Raw genomic sequence first — 21,878 nt, forward strand, 5'->3', positions numbered from 1 at the left:
CCCACACACTTGCTCTGGTCCTCACTCTACTGCCAGGAAAGCATCTTTTGGACTTGCCGAACTTGGTGCAGACACCAGAGTATAAACAAGACTCTCCTGCTGGATTTCCAAACTCCTCTTAGAAACAAATCACTGTACTACTGCACCTTGTTAAAAATGAGGCAGTACTTCCCAGTTTCTAAAGTCAGTACCTCTGTAAGAACACTACTGGGTTTTTTTTGACTTTGCAAATTGCTATTTTTAAAAATGAACACTCACTGCTTGACCCTATTCTTCCATTTCTTAGAACAGGTAGGTCATCTCCCCGAAAGTAAAGATACAGGTAGTTTTTAAACGCTCTAAATGTTTCTGGATGTATGCAGTGTTTTGGAATTTAAATAGACACATGGCACGCACAGAAGTATTTTCAGAACTAGTCTGATGCAAAACCACCACAGGATCACATACACATCATTACACTAATATGTCATTTAGAATTCAATCCGCTGCTATTAAAAAAGGGCAAAAAACAAGGCACCCAACCAGGTCCACAGCATTTATTCATTCAGGAAAAAAAAACTCCCTCTCCAAAGCAATGCAATTTGTTTTAATGTCAACATTACTTTAAGAGAATCTTTTAAATAGAACACAAAACACATGCTAGAGGTGTTCCTGGTTAAGAAAGGATAATGAAAAAGACCAGCAGACAAAAGACAAGGACTCTGGCATCGTTAATGATCCTATTACTTGGTTATCATGGTAAGCCAGAGAAGGTGAAGCTATCCTGAGATTTTTACCTTGTTCTCTCACCGCTTTTCAAGGGGGGAAGTGGGCAGTGTGTGCTCGGTCCGGTTCACAGGAAGGGGCATCTTCCCTCCTGCGCCCACTTTTCCTGGGGTCCTTCCAAGGGGCAGCGCACACAGGCTATGCGGTTTACCAAATGCCACGGTCAAGCACAAGCCCGCAGATACTTGTACTGATCCTAATCCTCTAGCAGCCACCAAAGGTAGGACTTGGACACTAATTAGGGAAGGCTGTTGTTAGAAAGGAAAAGGCAGTTTCCAAGACCGTACCACCTGTCCACTCTACGGGCACAAGTCAGAGTTGAATCCAATCTGCATTACTCCAACTGACCAGTCACTCCCATTTTAGGAGGCAGTGCTGTATGGGAGTACGGGGACCCCTGAAGAGTACTCCTCAGCCCCGATCTTTAACGACGTTTGTGCAGGCCACTTACGATCTCCGCTTCCGCTTACAAACGCATGCAGAGTATAGAACTGGGCAACCGGATGGAGTCAACTAAATCCCCACCTAGCTCTCCCATACGAGGGTTACAGCTTACCCTGAGTAAGAGAAACCTCTCTTGGCCGGCAAAATTTCCAAGGCCTTCGCCAGTAACAAGGTTAGTTCACTTTGACAGCAGAAGGACTGCGTCAACTGGAGACCTGGATAAAACAAAGTGTTGACACACTTACTTGGGTAACTTGTAAAATAATCACTTAGTAAGTACACATGGTTATTAATACCTATTTCGTTCCTCAACTATTAAGAGATTACAAAATACGCTAACAGATTACTGGGCTACACAACGCACTCCAGGTCCCTATGTCGTCGCTACTGAATACCGCGGACAAGGACTCCAGACAGACCTCACACTCCCACTTCTGGTCTCCAGCCCTATCTACTTGCCCTCTGCCACCCAACTCCAAGCTCAAACTATGTGAACTCTGTGCCCATCCCCCCCTCTGCTGGGGACCCCCGGCCTCTGCTCCAACTTTTCCATTCCACTTAACGCCTTCTTCCAGCAGCTTCTCCAAGTCCCTTCTGCTCACTAACCTCTGGGAAGGAGAATCACCTCATTTAGGCTCTCCTACTAGCTACCACTTTCACTGGTCACTTAGGCTCCAAGCAAAGCTATAGTGTCTCATGGAGAACCCTCCTTTGTGTCTGGCGTGAAACCATCCACACGTCTCTGCTGGATATCACTAAACATTCACTCGCCCGGAGACACAGTCCAGGCTCCCCTCTCATCCAAACGCGCCTTCCACGCCCCAGACTGACGAGCAACCTACCTCTCGTGCCCACTCGGAAGCCTCCAGCTGCACTGCTTCTTTCATTGTTCCGTTAACTCCAGAACTTCACACTAGGTGATATAGCAGTAGATACCAGCTAAATAGCTGATTAAAATAGAATTGTGGTCATTAGTAGTTTTAGAAACTTTTCCCGGCTTTATCTATCATACTTCGTTAAATCTTTCTAGTGCTCTAAGCATTTCCCCCTTCCCTCAACCCCTCCCTTCTTTTCCTTGACTATTTGGCTTTTCCATCACAGTAAAAGGACCTCAGGGAATTTAAAATTAACTAGAAGCTTTTCTCTGGACTTGTGATTTATAATGACTGAGTTCGGCAACAAAAAATTTTAACTATTCCTAACACCATTATTTGATTCGCAAGCATCTTTTTAGTCTACGTACCTCTACTCCATCGCTGGTTTCCCTTTGCTTCGATTATATAATGCGAGGAGGTCTATATAATAAATTCAGGATTCCTGTTTATGCACTTTTCAGCAAAGAGCTAGGGATCAAATAGGGTTTGAATCCTTCTATTCCTAGATAAAAATCTGTAGTGATGGGGGTCAAGGCACCCCTTTAAAATTCATGTTAATATATGTGCTTTACTTGGGTAAACAGAAAATCTGAAGTAGAAAAATTAAAGCGATTGCTCGAATTCTGATTTTTAATGGTCCTCTGGAATATTTTTTGGAAGCATCTTAAAATAGGGTCCAGTGGTCATTCAATCAGGACAATATACCAATATCCTCCACCACCCGAGTCCTGGCATCTTACGCAGCTGATTTTATGCAATAAGTCCATCTTTTTCTCTTAAAATCGGAAGCTTTGGGGGCAAAAACTTATTACCAAGATCTTAAAAGTTTTACATTTTGAAGCTGTTGTAACGCGAACACTACAGGTGTTGCAAGTGGTTTTCAACTACATTTGCCTTACTCTTCGTTTTCTAGAATATAGATGACCCCCCCAAGCCCCCGCCCACCACGTCCTTCTATCTTGACAAAATTACCAGTGACATTATAAGCAGGTTCGAGATTTAGAAAGGCTTCTACTGTTCCCTTTTTAAGTTTAGATCAAGTTAACAAAAATCTGTTCAACCACCTTGCATGGTCTACCCCTCAGGAAATCAAAGTCATCTGCAACCCTGGTTTCTTAATGTTATCGGTTTCCACTGAAATGTTTCTTCCATTTAGACCATGAGGACAAGTCATATGCAATGAACTCTATGCTTTGCCATCTGAATTCAAAGCTTCTGAAACAAATGTTCTAGTTAAAAAAAAAATTTTCCCCCCTCAAATGAACAAAATGTTAGGATTTTTACCTTTTGGGTCTGAAACCGAGCTGTCTGCTCTTTCAGCCATTAGATTTTTAGTTGACACAGGAGAACTGAGTTTCAGTGAGCAACTCCTGACAGCTACATTTCAAATCAGTATAGCAGACGGGTCCTCTCATTTCACCAAGATACATTATTCTGGAGTATGTGGTGGAAGAACAATAGATTTCCTCTAAGCTTCTTAGCAAGTCTTAAATGACTTCTTGGGCAATGAGAAATTATTTGCTCTGGAGACACCGAGCTTTTTTATTCCTTCTGTCTTTACAATTTAAATTTACTTCCTATAGTTGATTTTCCCACTTTGACATGGAGCGCTATGTCCTCATTCTCCAAAAGGCTCTGTCTAGTTTCTAAATGTTTATAAGCTAGTAAAGAGTATTTGTGCGTTTTGCATAGATGCAGAAGGTTGGGAAAAACAAGGGACATCTTAGACTCATTTTTCTGCATTAAAATATTTTAAGTATTTAAGCTCTGCGAGTGAGAAGTATTAAAATGAATGTCTTACAAAAAATTAAAACAGAAGGAATCTGAATGGTTAGAACCTTACAAGGATTCGGCTCCATTTGCAGTCTTAAACCTAGGTGAGAGGACCGCCAACTGCTTACCACCACTGACTAGCTCACATCTCAGGTGTGCAAAGGGTAAAGTGAGAAAACCTTTTTTCCCCCGTTTATACAATCTACCCAATCTGGGTTAACAGTTATTTCCTTTTCCCATCCTTTTACATAAGGGAGTTCTAATGAAGGTGATCCTGGAAGCCCAATGTAACAAGTGTTAAATGTACAAGCAGCAATTAATTTGGAATACCTATTAGAATCACTGGAACACATTTAGTTGGGCCCTTTTACTCTTCCACACAGCACATTCACATGGACAGACTAAGGAAAAGGAGATGAAATTTAAATCAGCATTTTTTTTTCTTTTTTTGCTTTATTACCTTAAAAAAATATATGTTAAGTTGGAACCTTTTATTGTACTTGACCATGATGCTCCCACTCCCGTTCACTACAGACAACTGAAACGTAAGGAGACCTTCTGTTCACAGCTACCTGTTACCTGCCGTTCAAGTAAACCCCAACCATTCTTCGGAAGGATGGCTTTTACCTCACCTTCTCTCAGCATGCCCTAATTCTTCACAGCTTTTACATCACAGGTCAGCGGACCATACTGGCCATCTCCCTGTTCTTGGCTTTTGTTTCTTAATCTTTTCGCTGATGCTCATTAGTGAATATGCTTCTCAAGCGCTTGCCAAGTGCAGAATACTTTACCGTCCCAAGCAGACCTGACTTCCTCTGAGATCACGGACTGGAAGAGCAATGGCAGGAAGCTGCGTGTCCGTAAGGCAGACCGCGAGCTCTCCAGCCCCTAATCCCCACAGCAGCACGGGCCGCGTCGCGGTCACTAACGGTGCAGCAAAGGAGAAAGTCAACTTTCCCGTGAAGACCTTTCTCTATCTGCCTGGACGGTTGTTACCTCGACACTTTCAACTACAGCATATTGTTTCTCATACCCACAGATCCAGATTTGTTTAAAAGCAAAACCCTGTTCCTGTCAAGATGCAAGGATGTGTTGGATCCTGGCATGAGAAGGGAGAAAACAACTGTCATCTTCCTAGGCAATGATCAAGTAAATACCAATTTAAGCACATTGTTAAGGTCTTGTCCCAATAACCTACCTAACCAGTGGTTCCTGATGTGCTGGCTTAGCAGCCTGTCTGTTCCCTCACAAATACTCATCTGCGATCACAACGAAATTCCCCAGTTACCTACGTCATTACCAAATACCTGTCCTTCCTCCGCTTTCCATACTGACAGCACATCCCCAACGTAACCTCCCAATTCATGCAGGTGTCACATTTTAAAAATAAGTCTAGGTTAACGTTACAAACATAGTATTTTACAATCTACTCAGCCTTACAGACTAAATTTAGGTCCTTAGGCAATCTAATTAAATATGTCCAATCACCTAGATTTTTAGTCAACTGGGTAGGTCGGACAGTATAGCCTTACTGTAAGTGCAAACTGTTAGCCATTTCCCACCAACCTAAAGCCCTCTCACTTTGGGGGCTCCAGCCACCCCCCAAATCAAAGTGTGACCATCAAATAAAGTACCATGTTTTTAGCAAAACACAGTAAAAATGAACTATGAAGGTAGGTTATTTCAACTATTTGATTTCACGTATACGTAAATTTAAACTTTGGAATGTTAAGATGCTTGCGGACCCTGGGTTTTCTCTTTGTCCTACCCCACACACTCAAAGAGATACATACTGTATCCATCAGCACACTTTTAGGTCGCTTCCAAAATAATTCTGAAGGGTTTATTTCATTATCAAGGTTAGTAAAGATTAGTAAAACAAAGGTTAGCTACACAAAGGATGTTTAGTATTTGTCTAACACGGTACCTGTAAGCATTGGCAACTAGGTATTAAAAACAAAACAAAACAAAAAATGGGCATTAGAGCAACCAAAATAAAAACTCAACCACTCAACTGGTGAGACCTACCACCTGCATGTTTTAGCGGAGAAGCTGAACATAATAGGGCCAAGGAGGACATTCAAATCTAAAAATTATCCAAGTTACCAGAAGGGTACTCTAGTTTTAAGTGAGTTTAGGCCACTAACGATATGAAGACACCGGTTTCCACTAATAAATTCATACTGTTTTGGGAGCTAATGCAGGTGATTCTTCCTCAAAGTACTAACTTAGTATCCTTTAACGCTTGTATTAACAACTGCAACCTACTGCCAAGGTCAGAACACCACATATCCTTACTAAAAACGCTAAAACTGAAACAGAGTTTCTCTCAGAGCCTCAGAAACGGGAACGACAAAGTTTCGATTCAAACCATTTAAAGAACTTTAGGAGAAAATGGCTTTATAAAAAAAATACCGTTCTACAGTATTTCTACAGTATTTTGCAATTCTACAAATATTTCTACAGTATTTCACGGACTATTCTGGGGTGTGGGAGCAGAGAATCATTCTCTCCTACAGGTTCCACCCTCTTTTTTTTTTTTTTAAAGATGTCTTATAGTTACATGTAAGGCGGGAATTATGGAAATAAACTTCTTAAGATCCACATTTACGTCTAAATATCAGAAACCAAGACTTGGGCTATGAAAGATAGGATTATGCCTTCTTCAACAGAAGCTGCTTCTGGTTTCGGCTTTTTCAAGTATCAGATATGCTCCCATTGAATTGTATCTTCAGATCTTTGTATGTGACAAGTCTATACCACTGCTTAAGAAGCTATGAAAATACTTCATTTTTATTTGTGCAATGGGACGTATAAAACGATCCTAGGATAAAAAGCCAATTTATGTCAACCTTACAGAAAAGTTGTTCAACTCACACAACTGATGCAAACATTAAATACAGAACATAATCCGTCCATGAATGTAACCTCTCTCCAAAGTCAAAAATACTTCTTTTCCTAGAAAAATTTTAAGCACTTTTTCGAGGAAAATGGGTCTTTTAAGCAGCTTCAACACCTCTTTAGTGCTCGGGACCCTCTAGTTTCAATGTCCTTATTGCCAGACAGGACCTATCCTAGGCCAATGTGAGCTGCTTGTTTTGTGGATTTTATAGGACTTCCTTTTGTCATTTCAATGTCAGACTGACTTGACTCGGGCTTCATTCTAAGATTTCATCTTCCTGTGATGGGTATCCGGTATCAGGGCCAGGTTAGTGCTGGCCTCCTAGGTCCAAGCCAGAGCCGTCAAAGGCCAGACAGGAGTGAGCAAGATGTAAACAACCAGCAACCAATGGAAACGTTCTATGGGACGGCATCAGTTACTCCATTTCTACCTTGCAGTGCTTTCTGCCTTCTTTCCTGACTCACCTATTCATGCTGTCTTGACACGACTGTAGCTGACCAATCTGATCCAACACCTGACTTCGGATGATTGGTCCAACTCCCTGCAGAACTTTCTAGGGAAAGCACCACTTAAAGCAACAGCCATCTCACGGGAGAGTTGGGACCCCTGTTCAGAACTATGCCTTTCGTTTACTCGGTGTTTTGCTTGCCACAGAGAGGGAGGCAGGAGGAGGGTCAAAGACTAAACCTCGTTTCTCACTGGCAGCCCTTCAGCTGGCCAAGCGGCAGTCCTCACTCTTCTCCCTGCTGCTTGCGACCTGCTACCCTCTGAGCTTCTGAGTTTCTTAAACACGAAGATTCTTTCTTTCCACACGTATCAACTGTGAACTCGAGGCTGCATGCTCGCTTCGGCAGCACACATGCTAAACTGGAGGCTGCTTCTGGAAACTTTCCTTCTCTTGGACAGTACCTGTTATCTATTGCACCTTTCTTCCCCCAATTTTCTGGGCTACACAAGGCAGGACAGTCTACCGAAGTGTTACTTGGCCATTACTCTCCCACTGAGATGATTAGAATATGAATTGCTTACAAGCTAGAAGATAGATCCGCGATTCTTCCAAGGTACCTAAAACACTGATTAGCAACAAAGGTTGAACTTTTTCCCCTGGGTAGGTCTGTGCAATCCTAGTAATTATTATGTATACTGCAAAACAGTTCATGCCAGCGGTTGCTACCAGTAAGCTAACTGCTAAGAAAACAAACCCCTCGAGACACTACCTTGTACCTTGCGGTAATTACAGGATTAGCCTTTGTTCCAAAATTTATCAACTACACCTACACCACCATCTAAAACTCAACTCCAGCTCGGCTTGTAGCGAAATTCCTAGGAGTTATGAAGAAGTTTAAGATCTGATTTAAAATGGCTAAAACAAAAATCTTAAGCAAACAAATAGACAAACCTAAACTTACCAGAACCTAAAACACCAAAAAAACACTAGACTGTAGTCAAGTTTTAGTTCTACAGTTTGACTCCTGATTGATTCCTCACTTCACATCAGTGAGGGTCCTTTAAGAAGATTAAGTGTTCTGTGCAAACCCAATAGAATTACGATTAGGGGATCTAATGTCGTCACATAGCTACAGTTAAGTTAGCAGTGTTGTGTAGTAGTGAAACCAATGACTGGCTCGCATGATGGCTTCTAAAAGCATCGGTTCCCAGAGTTTCATGTATTAGATACGTGCGTATAAGATATTCGGTTGAGGACAGCCATTAGCATTTGGTAAAGATGGTAAATGGAGTGTTAACTTCTCCCAGCCAGTACACCATTTCCCCTCATTAAAATGTTAAGTCATCTGGGGGGGAGGGGAAGGAAGAATTCAACTTTACTTCATAATTCAAAGTCAATTATCAGTATACATTTAAGTTTTTAAAACCTAAATGTTCCAAGTACAGAGTAAAGAATAAGCTGTCCAGAAAGCACACACTTAAATTTTCTCCTCTTGGGAGTTTTATAAAGGGATTTTGAACCTTGATGGCGAGAATCCCAAAACGAGAGTAAAATGAATTCTTTTTATTGCAAACAAACGTCTAAATTAATTTCTCCACCCACTTTCTTTAGAAAGAAAAAGAAATCAGCAGGCTAAGGAGATACCCATTCAAGAACTGACATGATTAAAAATTAAGATATAAATGGGTGACTCACAATGTCATTAGCTTACAAAGATGGTGGAGTAACTACTACAAGCACACTAGTTATACAGTATTTTGTGGGAGAAGGGCATACAGACATAGCTAACTTCATATAGATCCCATTAGACAACTGGATTTACAACAAGTTTTTTTAATAAGAAATGGGCAAAGCCAGCTTTCTTTTCAGAATCAAAATGCAGAACAAATGGAAAAAGTATGGTATTGAACCTTCACAAGTTTGAGCCTCCACAAATAATGCAACCAAGTTTTACATTTTTAACAGCCCTTCTACATACACTCCATCTTCTCTATCTTGGTTCCAATTTTTATCTTCATTCCCAATTATGCCAATTCCATTGTTATTTAAAAAAAGAAAAAAAGCCTTCCCAGTTATTGTCGGAAACTACTATTGAAGCTTTCCCCCTCCACTACTCAGCGAACTACAGAGAGGATGGAGTGTACTATGAGCAGTACAGAGTCTTATGCAATTCATGAGGACGCCTTAGTCCTTACATGAATCTGGTTGCTAACATTTCTATTATATTGTGACAATGACTCCCGACTGTTATCTCTGTGAGAAATGGGGGGAGTAAATTCTTAATAAAAGACACCAGGTACAAAGCAACATTTTACTTTTGTTGTGATAAAAAAAAAAGTCACATTTTACAGATAAAATGTAGAACCCTGAAATACTGACACATTCTCTTATCGTGCACAATGCTGAGGTTCTCTTACGATTCACTTTAAAACTGCAATTAAAAATGTACAAAAAAGAAAAGAAAAAAAAATCAACCCACAAAGCTTCTAAAAAAGGAACCCGCAGGCACTTCCTCTTGTGGAATGTTTAAAAAGTTAGCCTACTAAAGAAAACAGTCGACTTCTTGTGAAGGTTTTGGAGAAATATGTATCAGTTCGTTTTATTTGGGTATTCAATAATATCCTTGGTGATAATGCTGACTCCATGGCTTCTGACCCCAGAATTGCTGTAAGAGAAAATTTTTTTTTTAAAGAAAAAAACATCAATAAGCCACTCAAACTGCTTTTAGGAAATGACAATCTAATTCAGAGTAACTGCTGGAAACAAATTTACACCTGTCATATACCTCTGACTTCTACCAAACCAGATTTAGTTAGTATTAATATCCCATTATTATCAATAAACACGTTACAAAAGGAAACACATCATGACTTGGTTAGTTTATACCATTAAAGCTAGCAATAAAAAGAACCGTCTGTATTAAAGAATATTTTATTATAACATTAAATTACAGCGAACTCCACCTATATTCACACCTTGCCCTGTAACACTCCAATCCCTGGACAAGTTTTTCAAGACTGACTCTTTATGAACTTAAAGTGCAATTAATGTCCATAGCACATAAGAGATTACTTACACCCTGCTGCCACTGGTTGTAGCCCTGAGATTGATTTTTGTAGCCACGATTGTTTCCTCGTCCTCTGAAGTTCTGCGGGGAGGGGGCGGGGGGAGGTGGTGAGAGAAAAAGACATCTTTAAGAACAAGCACAGCCTGTTAGTTCTGTACCTGGGGGAGGCAGCAGCACAGAAAGGATCGGCTGCTGGCAATGAGGAAGCGCCGGGAACCCTCTGCTGCTGTTCTCGGGTGTAGAATTTACTCAGCTAAGGCATCAACCTGACTCAAATCTAGTTCACCTGAAAATCAAAATTCAGCGGGCCTCATCCTCCTTCACTAGTCTAACACCACTGCAGACAGACACACAGGCTGCGCGGCCTCCGACTCTGACTGAGGCTTGTGACGCAAACCTACAGCCTTCCAGACTAGATCCTGCCGCCCATCAGTGCCTGGAGAGCTTGAAATCCTTACCTGGTTGTAGTTCCCTCTGTTGGGCATTCCACCTCTGTTGTAGTTCCCTCTGTTGGAATAACCGCCTCGGCTGGGAAACACAGGGCCACGCGGGTACGGATAGCCAATCCCGCCACTGCCGCCGCCGCCGCCGCCTCTCTGCGGCATGTTGCCCCTCCTATTATAGCCACCGCGGTTCCCAGGAGCTACAAACGAGAGATGTTTCGTTTAACAGCATGTTCTGCCTCCTCTACACACAGAACTAACTACAGGAACCTCCAGACCAGTCCTTTATCGTAGGAGAAAAGTCACTTTTGAAGGCATTAATTTAACCACTCACGTAACCTACCTGTTTATCAAGTCACAAGATTTTAAACCAGTTCCTCGGACCAACCGAGTTCAACGGCAGAGGTCGAACTCCACTAAACCACACCCCCCCAAACTGCGAGATTCTCATTCCTTGTTTCAGCCCCCAAGCGAACAAGGCCCGCGCTCCCAGCGAACTTGCCTCCTCCTCGGAAGTTGCCACCACGCATGTTGAAGCCGCCGCGGCCTCTGTGGCCGCCGCCTCTGTTGAACTGGTTCTTGCCGCTCTTATTTTTATTGCTCTTCTTCGAGCCAGTGTTTTGTTTCTTTTCTGGCGGAAGAGCCTTTTTGCTTTCTTCCTTATACTGCTCCAGAAGTTTCTGGGCTTCCTCCTTCTGCAGTTCAACATAGGTTATTTCATCAAAGCACTCAGCCACCTCGGGCAGCGTAAAGTTTCCTACAAGGAATAAGGTCAGATGAGCTTAAAACCTCCACAACCCTGAAGCCCAAACTCAAGTGGCTTTTGTTCTTTGCAAGACACTACGTGTCTACTCCTGGTTTACGAACGTTGTTTTCCTAGAAACAGGAATAAACCAAACGTTCACTTACATGGAACGAACATGTGACTCGTGAAACAGTATTGCTGGCAGGAGACCTCACTCAAATTTACAAACACAAATCACGCAAGATTAACACGATAACAGGTTCAAATTCCGTACCTTTCATTTTGAGGACTGCGTGTTCTGGTAGGTCTTTTCCCTCGACTTCTGCTTTCTTCTGTGTTCTCTGCTTGTAGTCTTCATCTTTCGGGCAAACTACAACAGCTTTTCGTTGGAAGCCTGCGAACAGGCACATTTTTCTCCTCTGGGCAGCAGCAGACACATTGGTCTTGAAAGCAAAGTTTATAAAGCCAGAGATTAGCTCCACACCAAACCCAACAATCCATTCCTTTTTTCAACCTCAAAACTACTGCTTACCTGATCCAGAATGAAATTTCGCTTCTTACGGGCAGCAATCTCAATAAACTTTCCAAGACACTGGGGAGCTCTCTGCAACAGGGTGTTCAGTTTTCCTGTATCCGCCATCTGCTTCTTAAACCCGGCCACCTATTTTGCAAGTTAAAAAGTTCCTTTGAACTTGTGAATGAAGCTTATTTTTTCTAGTATCAGCTTAGATCTATGTGGAAACCAGACATTTGCTAATTTAAATACTGCCTTTCCTCATCATTATGAAAAGGGTCACTTTACCATGTAACAAGATCCTCTGCTGTTCACTTCTTTTTTAGCTACTAAATGTTGACAGTTCAAGAAATTTTATAGGAAAAAAACCCAGTAAAACCTAGCCACTGGGAGGCACTTTACCTTACACATAAAAGTAACTTACGTCTTTCTACTTCAATCAATCTTAACTCTTGACAAATTCCTACCTCTAAAACACTAACAAAATGCATAAAAACATCAGACAAAAAAGTTAGAATACCTTCTGGTCTTTTTAAAATGCTGAGATCACACCCTAAATATTTTTACTTACCATCATTTTATCCATTATGGTGTTTGTTCCAAGAATGTTGTATTTACCAGGGTTTTCTGCTGCGTGTTTAGTAACCCATGTGGTTTTCCCAGCTCCTGGCAAGCCAATCATCATAACAACCTACAGCAGAAAAAAATGGCATTTCACTTATCAGTACAGCCATCTAAGAATCCCTTATACATATTTTTTAAATGCACAAGAACCCAGTTTAGATATATAAATTTTCATTGCCCTAAAAACAAAGGCAATTTTTAGAAACTCAATGCTCTACATAAAAGAACACAGCTATACTAAGAGACAAATCACTGGCTGATGGCAACTGGCATGCCAGAATGAAACAGCAATCATTCAGATCTTCCAAATGTCATTTTTGCCGAACAGAAATAATCTTCAAATGCTTAAGGGAAAAAAAAAATCCAACTTACCTCACAATCTTTCTTCTCTTCAGGCCCCTTTGGTCCTCTAACTCGATCCTCCAAGGGGACATTCTGGATAAAAGTATAATCTTCCGGTATCGGCAAATATGGCTTTTCCTTCTGACCAAAATTAAATTCAACTGCACAGTTGTGGCAGAGAACATGTGGAAAAAGTGGCCTTCCGGCAAGAATTTCCTTACTGATTTTGAAGGCAACGCCAAGATCTTGCCCATTCTTTGCATAGGAGAGTTCTACTTCATCACTTTCAAAGTTCTGTTAAATAGGGAAAAAATTAATGGTTTTAATCTGCTTCTTTAAAAACTTTTTCTAAAAAATTCTTCAAAATTTGAAGAATGAAGCTTATCCTATGGAAAATATATTTAGGCTAAATGTTAGGAGCTTTTTAACAGTTATAAACGATGTGGGGCCCCAGGGTGCTCAGTGGGTTAAGCCTCTGCCTTTGGCTCAGGTCATGGTCTCAGGGTCCTGGGATTGACCCCCAAGCCCCAAAGAGCCCCAAGCCCCACATCAGCTCTCTGCTCAGTGGGGAGCCTGCTTCCCCTTCTCTCTGCCTACTTGTGATCTATGTCAAATAAATAAATAAAATCTTTAAAGAAAAGTTATAAAGAATGAAATACATGTATTTAGAAGCAAAAACAATGCTGCCTTAGCAAACGGAGTAGATTTTCAGGTCACCTTCATGTTAAGTAGTTCTGAGTCCGAATAGTAGTGAAGGCTAATGTTGATATACCTTTAAAAGAATTCCTAGCTAAATAACTTCTCAATTAAACACAGAAATTTAGCAGACTTACAGCAAAACATGTAATCACATCATTTTCATCAAATTTCTCTCCATAATCTTCAGTCTCACAGTTGCATGTTTTTATTCCTTTAAGAGAATACCCATAAGAAAATTCTTCTTCACCTAAGAAAATAAATTAACTTTCATGAAATTGATTGTTCAAAACAGTCCAGTGACCCACATATTTTAACATTCAAGATGGAGGGAATCAAGAAAAATGGGTATATAACTAACATTCTTCCACTTAGACTTTTTTAGATGTAGAGAACTAATAACCTGGATGGGTTATGTAACTATGTGAAAAACTGCATACCATGCAATAGTGATTTTTAACCCACTGGTCATAAAACAAGTAATCATAAAAAAAAAAAAACCAACCTGAAAGTCAGCTGATACCTACACTATAAGCTAGTGGTATTGTTAACGCCTAAAATACTACAAAATAGATTAAAAACAGGCAGAAGATCAAGAATGCCTTGAAATCTAACTACTGAAATCAGACCCCTAAACACGCATGAGCACATACTACTCAAATGGAAACTTTACCAAGCAACATTCCACTTGTGGTTAGTGACCAGCCAATCCGAACTTCATGTATGTCAATATCTTTTGTATATAAATGCCTTACTGGGATCTTCTCTGTAACCTGAAAATCAAATCATAAATGATTACAAGGAAGATAAACCCCTGAACCCTAGCTTGTTTCATCTGGGCAATAGGTAATTCTTCTCTGGCTAATACAAAGACACCCATTCTACCCCGCCGTATCTCCCCTACATTTACAAGAACTTTAAAAATTGGTAGAACTTGAAAACTGTAAAGGTTCAAGTCAAGTCCCTGGTTGACTTCACATTTAAAAGAACAGTTCATGTTTAGAAATTACAGATTCTCGACTCAACACCTATTAAAATATACATTCAACACGTTTGGCTCTGGAACAAAACTTGAAGCCTAACCAAATTATTTTTAAACCCATCGTGGGCCTTTCAAGTGCCTGATAAAAAAAGGAGCATCCTAAATAAAAACAGTCTGACTCTACAACACGAATTTCTGATGTTAACAGATACGATTAACTGTTATAAAACAGGCTTTTTCAAGTCCCTCTTCTAATCCACAGAAACTTCAAAGAAGTTCCACTGACACCTAACTTTTCTCAGGCAAATGGAAACTCACAAAGATTCTTTAAAAAAAAACAAACAAAAAACCCCCACAAAACTGCATTTACCTTCATCTCAAAACAGACTTTGCCTTTTGACACACCATAAGATGCCCTTCCTCCAGCCCAAAGAAAAGCAAAACTCTCCATAGTGAGGGAAGAAGCACTGAGGCGGTCTCTTGATATTTTAAAATGTAGATCACAATTATCTGCAATTATATCAAATACCATATTATTTCTTTTGACATCCAATGTAAACACATCTGCTATATAGACAAAACCTGGTTATCGCGTTCTTGCGTAATTTCCTAAAGCTGCATGGAACACACAGTTTCTACAAATCATGCTGCTGTTCTCTTCACTTTAAGCCCCACTCCCACCAACTCACTCTCACTAAATTATCAACTAAATTGTAAACTGCCTACAAAACCAGAACACCAAGGTTTAACGTGTTTTTTAAGTATATAAAATAATCAAGACAATGTGACATGGGATACATACCTGCTCTGCTCTTTACCTTGATTTAGAGGCAAGCAGTAGAGGATAGCAGGAAATCAAAGTGAAGCATGCCAGAACCAGGTAGAATTTACCAGTGCCACAAAAAAACTGAAGGGAGTCCATGACCACATACTTTAAAATACAGGAGTATGAGCTGTTGATTCTGCACTTTGTAATTTTACAGGGGCTCTAGATCCTAAATTCTCCAACTTGTGAAGGCAGCAGCCTCAACCTAGCCAAGTGCAAACCTGGTTGTCTAACACTGTGACTATGTCCCTTTTCCCCAGGCTTGCTGGTTGGTCAACAACAATGGGGGATTATCCACTTCCCGGATTACCCAAATCCCCAAGAAAGGTCTTTAACCTAGCTACCTTTGGGTCAGTGGCTCATTAGCATGCACCTTCTTGGGAGTTCTCACCTCAAATTAAAAAGCTGTTTTAAGTTTTTACTGATGAAAGGAAATTAGATCTATAGTTTGGAATTCTCCTTAAATCAGCTTTGCACTCAAATTCCTGATCACTGGTAGAATTTTCAATTAAACAATTGTGTTTGAACCCAATATAGATAGCAATAAATGCGATTATGTTCCTAGGTAATCAGCTAAAAGCCCATCTACTTGGAGAGTAGTGTTAACTTCTGGATCACAGCTTCACTACCTTGCCAATTCCAACTTAGTTTGTATTTAAGCAACCGAACTACTTAAAACTCAAATCAACTCTTTTTCCATGTGCAGTTTTCTTCCTTTAAAGACTCCCTTAGCTCAACTACCTGTAAAGCATATTTAATATATTAAAAGTTAACATTTACAGCCTCACAAATCTGATTAAAAGTAATTTGTATTTGAAAACATGGGAATCTAAACTTTAACTCCCTACATCTATGGGGCAGGTTCACACCTTACCACCTACTCCTCCAGCGATTAATTTCTACACTTTGTTCTATTTATCAAAGTGAAAAACTGTGAATTCTGATCAAATACTAAACCAACAAAATGTTTTTATTCAAAAAATCACATTTCTGACAGCCAAGGCCCATTTAGAGGTTTGCAATACTTCCTCATACTCAATTGCAACCCAACTGGGTAAAGTAGCAGTGTTTACAGCGCTGCCATTGATACCATTCGCTGCTGAAGAAAGCTAGTAGCCCAGTGATAGCCCACTGCTGCTGCCCCAGGTCTTTGGAAGAAATCAACTTATGTTAAAGCAGCAGCTACTGAACTGGAATTGAGAACAAAAGAGCAGTTATTGAAAAAGTAATATTACAATCTTTTAGAATAGGGAATATACTTGTGTGCTAATGGGAAAAGTCATTAATACATACTTAACTAGCCCGAATAGCTCACTTAATTCTACCAAAAAAATGAAATTACTTTATTGTAGGAGCCTCTAACGACAAGTTACAGGTAGTCTTACAGGTTTCCATTAATTAACTAAAACCAAAAACTGGCATTAATTTTACATTCCTACAAACGAGAACTTTCTACTCATATAAAATATACCACCAAATTGCTGAAGCCTGTAAAATTATCAATACGACACAACTGATGCTGTACTGAGTATTTAAGCTACCAGAATCTGAATACAACCCATCATCATCTCCCTGCTTTTAGGTTTACGCTAAGTTTTCTGCATTTAAGTTCAGCGCCCTGCGTGAAGTACTCCGAAATTTTGGACCCAAAATCGCCACATTTAGTAACTAGGGGAGGAAAGGGAAGAAACAGCTTCACTTACAAGTATCAAGACAAACCACTGTGTCATCGAAGTGCTCATCTTCTTCTTCAACAGGTGGCTGAGGAGATTTGGCTCTGAAAGACAGAATTGTCTCCTGATTCAGCTTTTCCTACCCAAGAACGAACGGGGGCGGGTCAAACTAGATCGGCATTCTCTACCTGCTATACTTGTTCTCTTCAATGTACTCAAAATATCCACGGCCATGATCTTCTCGAGGTCTTTTCACCCCTCTTTTTTTATCTCCGCTTTTCTGCTCTGTTTTGCCGTCTCCTATAACACACAACACCCCTACCATAAGGGGCCAAGCCGCGACACCACGGGGGGGTGGGGGGATGCCCCTCCTGCCTGCGGACGCAAAAAGCCCGACTCTCGTTCTTTTTTGTAAGCGTTTACAATCGACGAATCCAACGCGAATTCAAAGAACAATCAGCTTGGAACCGGCCTGCAGTTAGTGACGCAGTCCAAAGACATTCCTAATTTCGCCAGCCTACTCGAAGGTTCGAGAAAGCTCCTGGAGACTAGCGCGGCCCAGGCCCCAAGCCCACGTGTATCCCGAAGAGAGTTCAGGAAGGGGGGAGGGGCCGGCCTGGCCCGCGGGCCCTCCCCGCCCCTCCCCCACCCGGGCCCGCGTTCCCCGCGGCCGCATTGTACTGATCTTCCGCCCCGCTCTCCCCGCCCGGCCCCTCCCGCCGGAAGTGACGTCACGCCGAGCCCCAGCGCTCCTTGCACAATACCGCGGCCCAGCACCGCCAAAGCGCGCCCGCCCCGGGCCCTCGGGCCTCTCCCCTCCCCCCCCACCCCCCGAGACATGTGCCCGCACCGCGCGCACGCAGCGCGGCGGCGCCACCGCGGGCCGACGGGGCTCCCGCCCGCCGCCCGCGGCTCCTCCCCCTCCAGCGGCAGCTGCAGCTCCCCCCCTCCCGCCGGCTCTCCAGCCACATAATGGAGGCGCCGCCGCCGCCGCACACGCCGAGCCCGAGGCCGCACAGGCCTCGAGGCCCGGCGGGATTCCCCGCGCCCCCGCCCCCACGTCTCCCCCGCGGCGGCCCCCGCCCGGGGCTCCCTCCCCCCGGCGGGGCTCCGGCAGGCCTGGGGCACGGTCCCCACCCCGCGCGGGCCTCCCGCCGCGCGCAACGTACAACGCAGCACTCACCCGCCGCCGGAGCCCCGGGGCGACCGCCGCCTCCGCCGCCTTCCGCCTTCTTCTTACCTCCCGCCTGCTGCTGGCCCTGCCTCGCCCCGGGCGGCGCCACCGTCACCGCGAATAGCGAGGTGGGGCCGCTGCTCTTCCCCGCGGCCTCCTTGGCGGCCCCGCGCTGCTGTGGGGGCTGTTGCTGCGGCGTCGCCGGCGGTTGAGGCTGCTGCTCCCCGTGCCCGTTCTCGTCGCCCGCGCCTTCCTCCTCGTCGCCGAGCTCATCCTCCCCTTCCTGGAAGCCCTGATCGTCGCCGTTCTCGTCCTCCGAGGCGGCCTCCTCCTCCTCCATCGGGCCCGCGTCGGCCGCCCCCGCGGCCCCGTTCTCCTCCCCTAGCTCCATCTGGTCGCCATCCAGGGCGGCGATTCCTTCCTCCTCCTCTTCCTCCTCCTCCTCCTCCTCGTCGCCGCCGGCCGCGGCCTCCTGCTCGAGGCCTGCTCCCGAGCGCCCGGCGGAATCCCCGCCCAGGTCTAGGCTGCCGTTCCCGGGCTCCATGGCGGGGCGGCCCCCGGCCTCCTCGTCGTCCAGCGCGGCCTGGAGTCGCTCCATGAGCTCGGCCTTGAGGCCCTTGTCGGAAAGGCGCCGCTTCTTGAGCTCCTCTTTCAGCTCCGAGACCTTCAGCTTTTTTACATTAACAGGCGAGGAACTCATGGTGAGGGCCCCGATTCACCGCTGGGCGCTGGCTCAAACTCGGCTCCGCTCACTCGGCCACTGGTGGCGGCTGCTGCGGCTGCTCCTCGGCCCGGGCGGCGGCTGCGGCTGCGGCTGGAGGTGGGTTCGTGCTGCAGAGCGGACCCGCCTGGTGTCGAACGGCGCCAATTCCTTTCACCGAGTTCGCGAGGGAGACGCGGAGACTCGCCTGGCGCGAGCGAGCACGCAACGTCCTCTCGCAGGGGCGGCGCCGCGCACGTAATATAGCCGCCCCGCCCCCTGCGCTGACGGGAGCGCTGCGCAGGAGGAGAGCCGGAGCGCGCCCGCGCCCCGCCCCGCCCATTACCGTACTTCCCTCCCCGCCCCCACGCCGAACCCGCCGAGAGCGCGGCGCAGGCCGCGCAGTGCGCTTCCAATTGGGACCGAGCAAATGGAGGAGAAGGAAACCGCCTTTCAGTTAAACCGATGCACTGCAGCCTCTGTTGGCTTCCCTAGTAGTCTGGGCAGCCCTCGGCTTGCTCTTTGCCTCTCCACCCGGAGGCCGGGTTCACCCCCGAGGCGTGCAGGCCTCGACTCGGCATGTTCCACGCGAGCCCTCCACCTTTTCTTCCATCTTAGATTTGCCTTCTTATCTCTCTCTCCAGCTCTTTGCTTAAAAACTCCTTGAAATCTTACTTCCGTGTTGATTTGTGCAGCGCAAATTGGCAGTTACTGTACGCGGGGGGGTTTTCTTCCGCTTCATATTTGGTTTAATTTTCCCAAGTCCTGCCTCGCGCCCTGGATTTTTTAAGTTCAGGAAGGGCGAGGGCAGAGCATCTCTTTTGTCTCTTCCCCCACCCCTGATGCAGGGCTGGGTTGGGGAGCGTGATCCTCTCTACTCCATGCTGCAAAGGCGTGCTGGACGAGCCTCCTCCGGGCCGCTGCTCTCATGCTGCTGAGAGCCAAAAAGTTAAAAGAAGCCTCAGAATGGCATTTCTGAGTTTTCTCTACCTACCCAGACAGACAGACCTCTGCAAGATTAATTCCGTCCAACTTAGGACATGGACATCCACACCAGCAATGAGACCCAGTCAGATCATACATTCTGTTTCTGCTCCTAATCCCGTAGAAATACTCCTGAGTAAATAATGCTGAAACTAGTAAAAGCTCATGACAAATAAAGAGCCGGGATTTTGTGAAAAAGAAAAAACAACGATCACTCTCGGAAAGAAATCTGTTATTTTGGTGTATTTCAGAAGTTTAATTTTTCTCTTTACTAAATAAAAGGCGTGTTCTTGAGGTTTTTTGCACAGGGGTGACAGAATTTAGATTTGTGGTAGAGGGGAACATCTTAAACCCCAGAAAATCTGCACAGTGACTAGCTCGTGGTCCAGTATCTCCGACTAAGGTCAGTTCTACCCACCGATTGCTGCTTTATAGCTGGTACAGTAATGCCGCCCCAATGTTAATTTGAAATTGGAACAATATGAATGAACACTGTCTCATAGGCCAGTGTGATTTAACAGATTAATAGATTTTGGTTTTAAAGTTTCGTCTCCATAACTTTTTAAGAAGAATATATTTTACCACACAGTCATTATAAAAATGAAATATTAGGGGCGCCTGGGTATCTCAGTTGGTTAAGTGACTGCCTGCGGCTCTGGTCATCATCCTGGAGTCCCAGGATGGAGTTCGGCATTGGGCTCCCTGCTGAGCAGGGAGTCTGCTTCTCCCTCTGACCCTCCCTCTTCTCATACTTGCTCTCTCTCTCTCTCTCTGTCTCTCTCAAATAAATAAATAAAATCTTTTTTTAAAAAGATGAAATAGGGGCACCTGGGTGGCTCAGTGGGTTAAAGCCTCTGCCTTCGGCTTGGGTCATGATCCCAGGGTCTTGGGATCGAGCCCTGCATCTGGCTTTCTGCTCGGCGGGGAGCCTGCTTCCTCCTCTCTCTCTGCCTGCTTCTCTGCCTACTTGTGATCTCTGTCTGTCAAATACATAAATAAAATCTTTAAATAAATAAATAAAAAGATGAAATATTAACATTTGTGAAATGATTAGAGTTGAAATTAATGGACTATATACAGTACTGGTTAATTCTCACTTTTAGTTAGAGGAGGTGGAAGGCACCCGAAATAGGAACTTCCAAGTACTGCCAAAAACTCACTTAGCCTTTGGTTACAATGTCCTTGGAGCTTATAAACAACTCACAAACTGGAGTTATAAATTCTTTGGGAAGAATGGGAAGGGGGGGCTTACATGTTCGCAAACCGCATTATCAGCTCCTTCATGAATCAAAGTTACATGTAGTTAACATGATGGCCCTTTAAGGTTGTAAGTGTCCTTAGATAGGTTCACAATTTTAAATATTAGTGTTATTAAAAACATTTCCATTTGATTGGAAATAAGTAAACTATGAAAGTTTATATGTCTAAATATCCATTTATGACCATCGTTCTTGGCATGTTAAAGTCAGTGGTAACAAGCACGAAAAATAAGACTAGATGGACATGAAAAGTTCCGTGGCTTTATCTCCAAGAGCTTCATCGACTTTTAGAGCTCGATGGTTTTAGAGAGATGGTTTTCAGGCTGCCCATTTTACAGTCTGGGAGGCTGAGGGCCTTCCCACCCCAGCACTCCTTCACTACACTGGGCCTTCTTAGAGGACATTTGAAAGAAAAACAGCTTTTGCAAATGACCAGAGCCCTCATATTACTGTTTGTCCTTTTTACAAACAGATGAAATTTGCCATTCAATATTTTACCACTTGCAAGTCCAAATAGCCACTTGCACTTCTAATGTCACGCTTGTCCTGTTCTGCAGAGGCCAGTAAAAGTACGAACCACTTCCCCTAAATCACTGAGGGACCTAGAAGAGTCCTGAAATTCCCCCTTTGTGAAATCCTAGA

At 43.8% G+C, this 21,878-nt stretch overlaps 1 protein-coding gene across 2 annotated transcripts; it reads right to left on the reverse strand.

Moving 5' to 3' along the window:
• Positions 1–520: 520 nt before the first annotated feature.
• On the reverse strand, positions 521–18,993 carry LOC111150769 (heterogeneous nuclear ribonucleoprotein U). 2 transcript variants are annotated; one of them, XM_022508360.1, is made up of 16 exons: positions 18,303–18,993; positions 17,308–17,419; positions 17,150–17,223; positions 14,991–15,130; positions 14,312–14,411; positions 13,776–13,888; positions 12,973–13,236; positions 12,548–12,667; positions 11,995–12,123; positions 11,737–11,905; positions 11,220–11,474; positions 10,733–10,917; positions 10,284–10,355; positions 4,188–9,872; positions 2,052–2,156; positions 521–1,424 (listed from the first exon to the last, which is right to left on the reverse strand). In XM_022508360.1, the coding sequence occupies exons 1-14, from the start codon at positions 18,991–18,993 to the stop codon at positions 9,819–9,821; spliced, it is 2,478 nt and encodes an 825-aa protein (XP_022364068.1). In that variant the 3' UTR covers positions 521–1,424; positions 2,052–2,156; positions 4,188–9,818. The 2 variants fall into 2 exon arrangements, with proteins under 2 accessions (XP_022364068.1, XP_022364069.1); XM_022508361.1 differs by having other exon boundaries at positions 2,052–9,872; positions 18,360–18,993.
• Positions 18,994–21,878: the final 2,885 nt, after the last annotated feature.

The sequence above is a fragment of the Enhydra lutris genome, unplaced genomic scaffold, assembly GCF_002288905.1.
Source record: "Enhydra lutris kenyoni isolate GAN:26980312 unplaced genomic scaffold, ASM228890v2 scaffoldscaffold24, whole genome shotgun sequence".
NCBI lineage: Eukaryota > Metazoa > Chordata > Mammalia > Carnivora > Mustelidae > Enhydra > Enhydra lutris.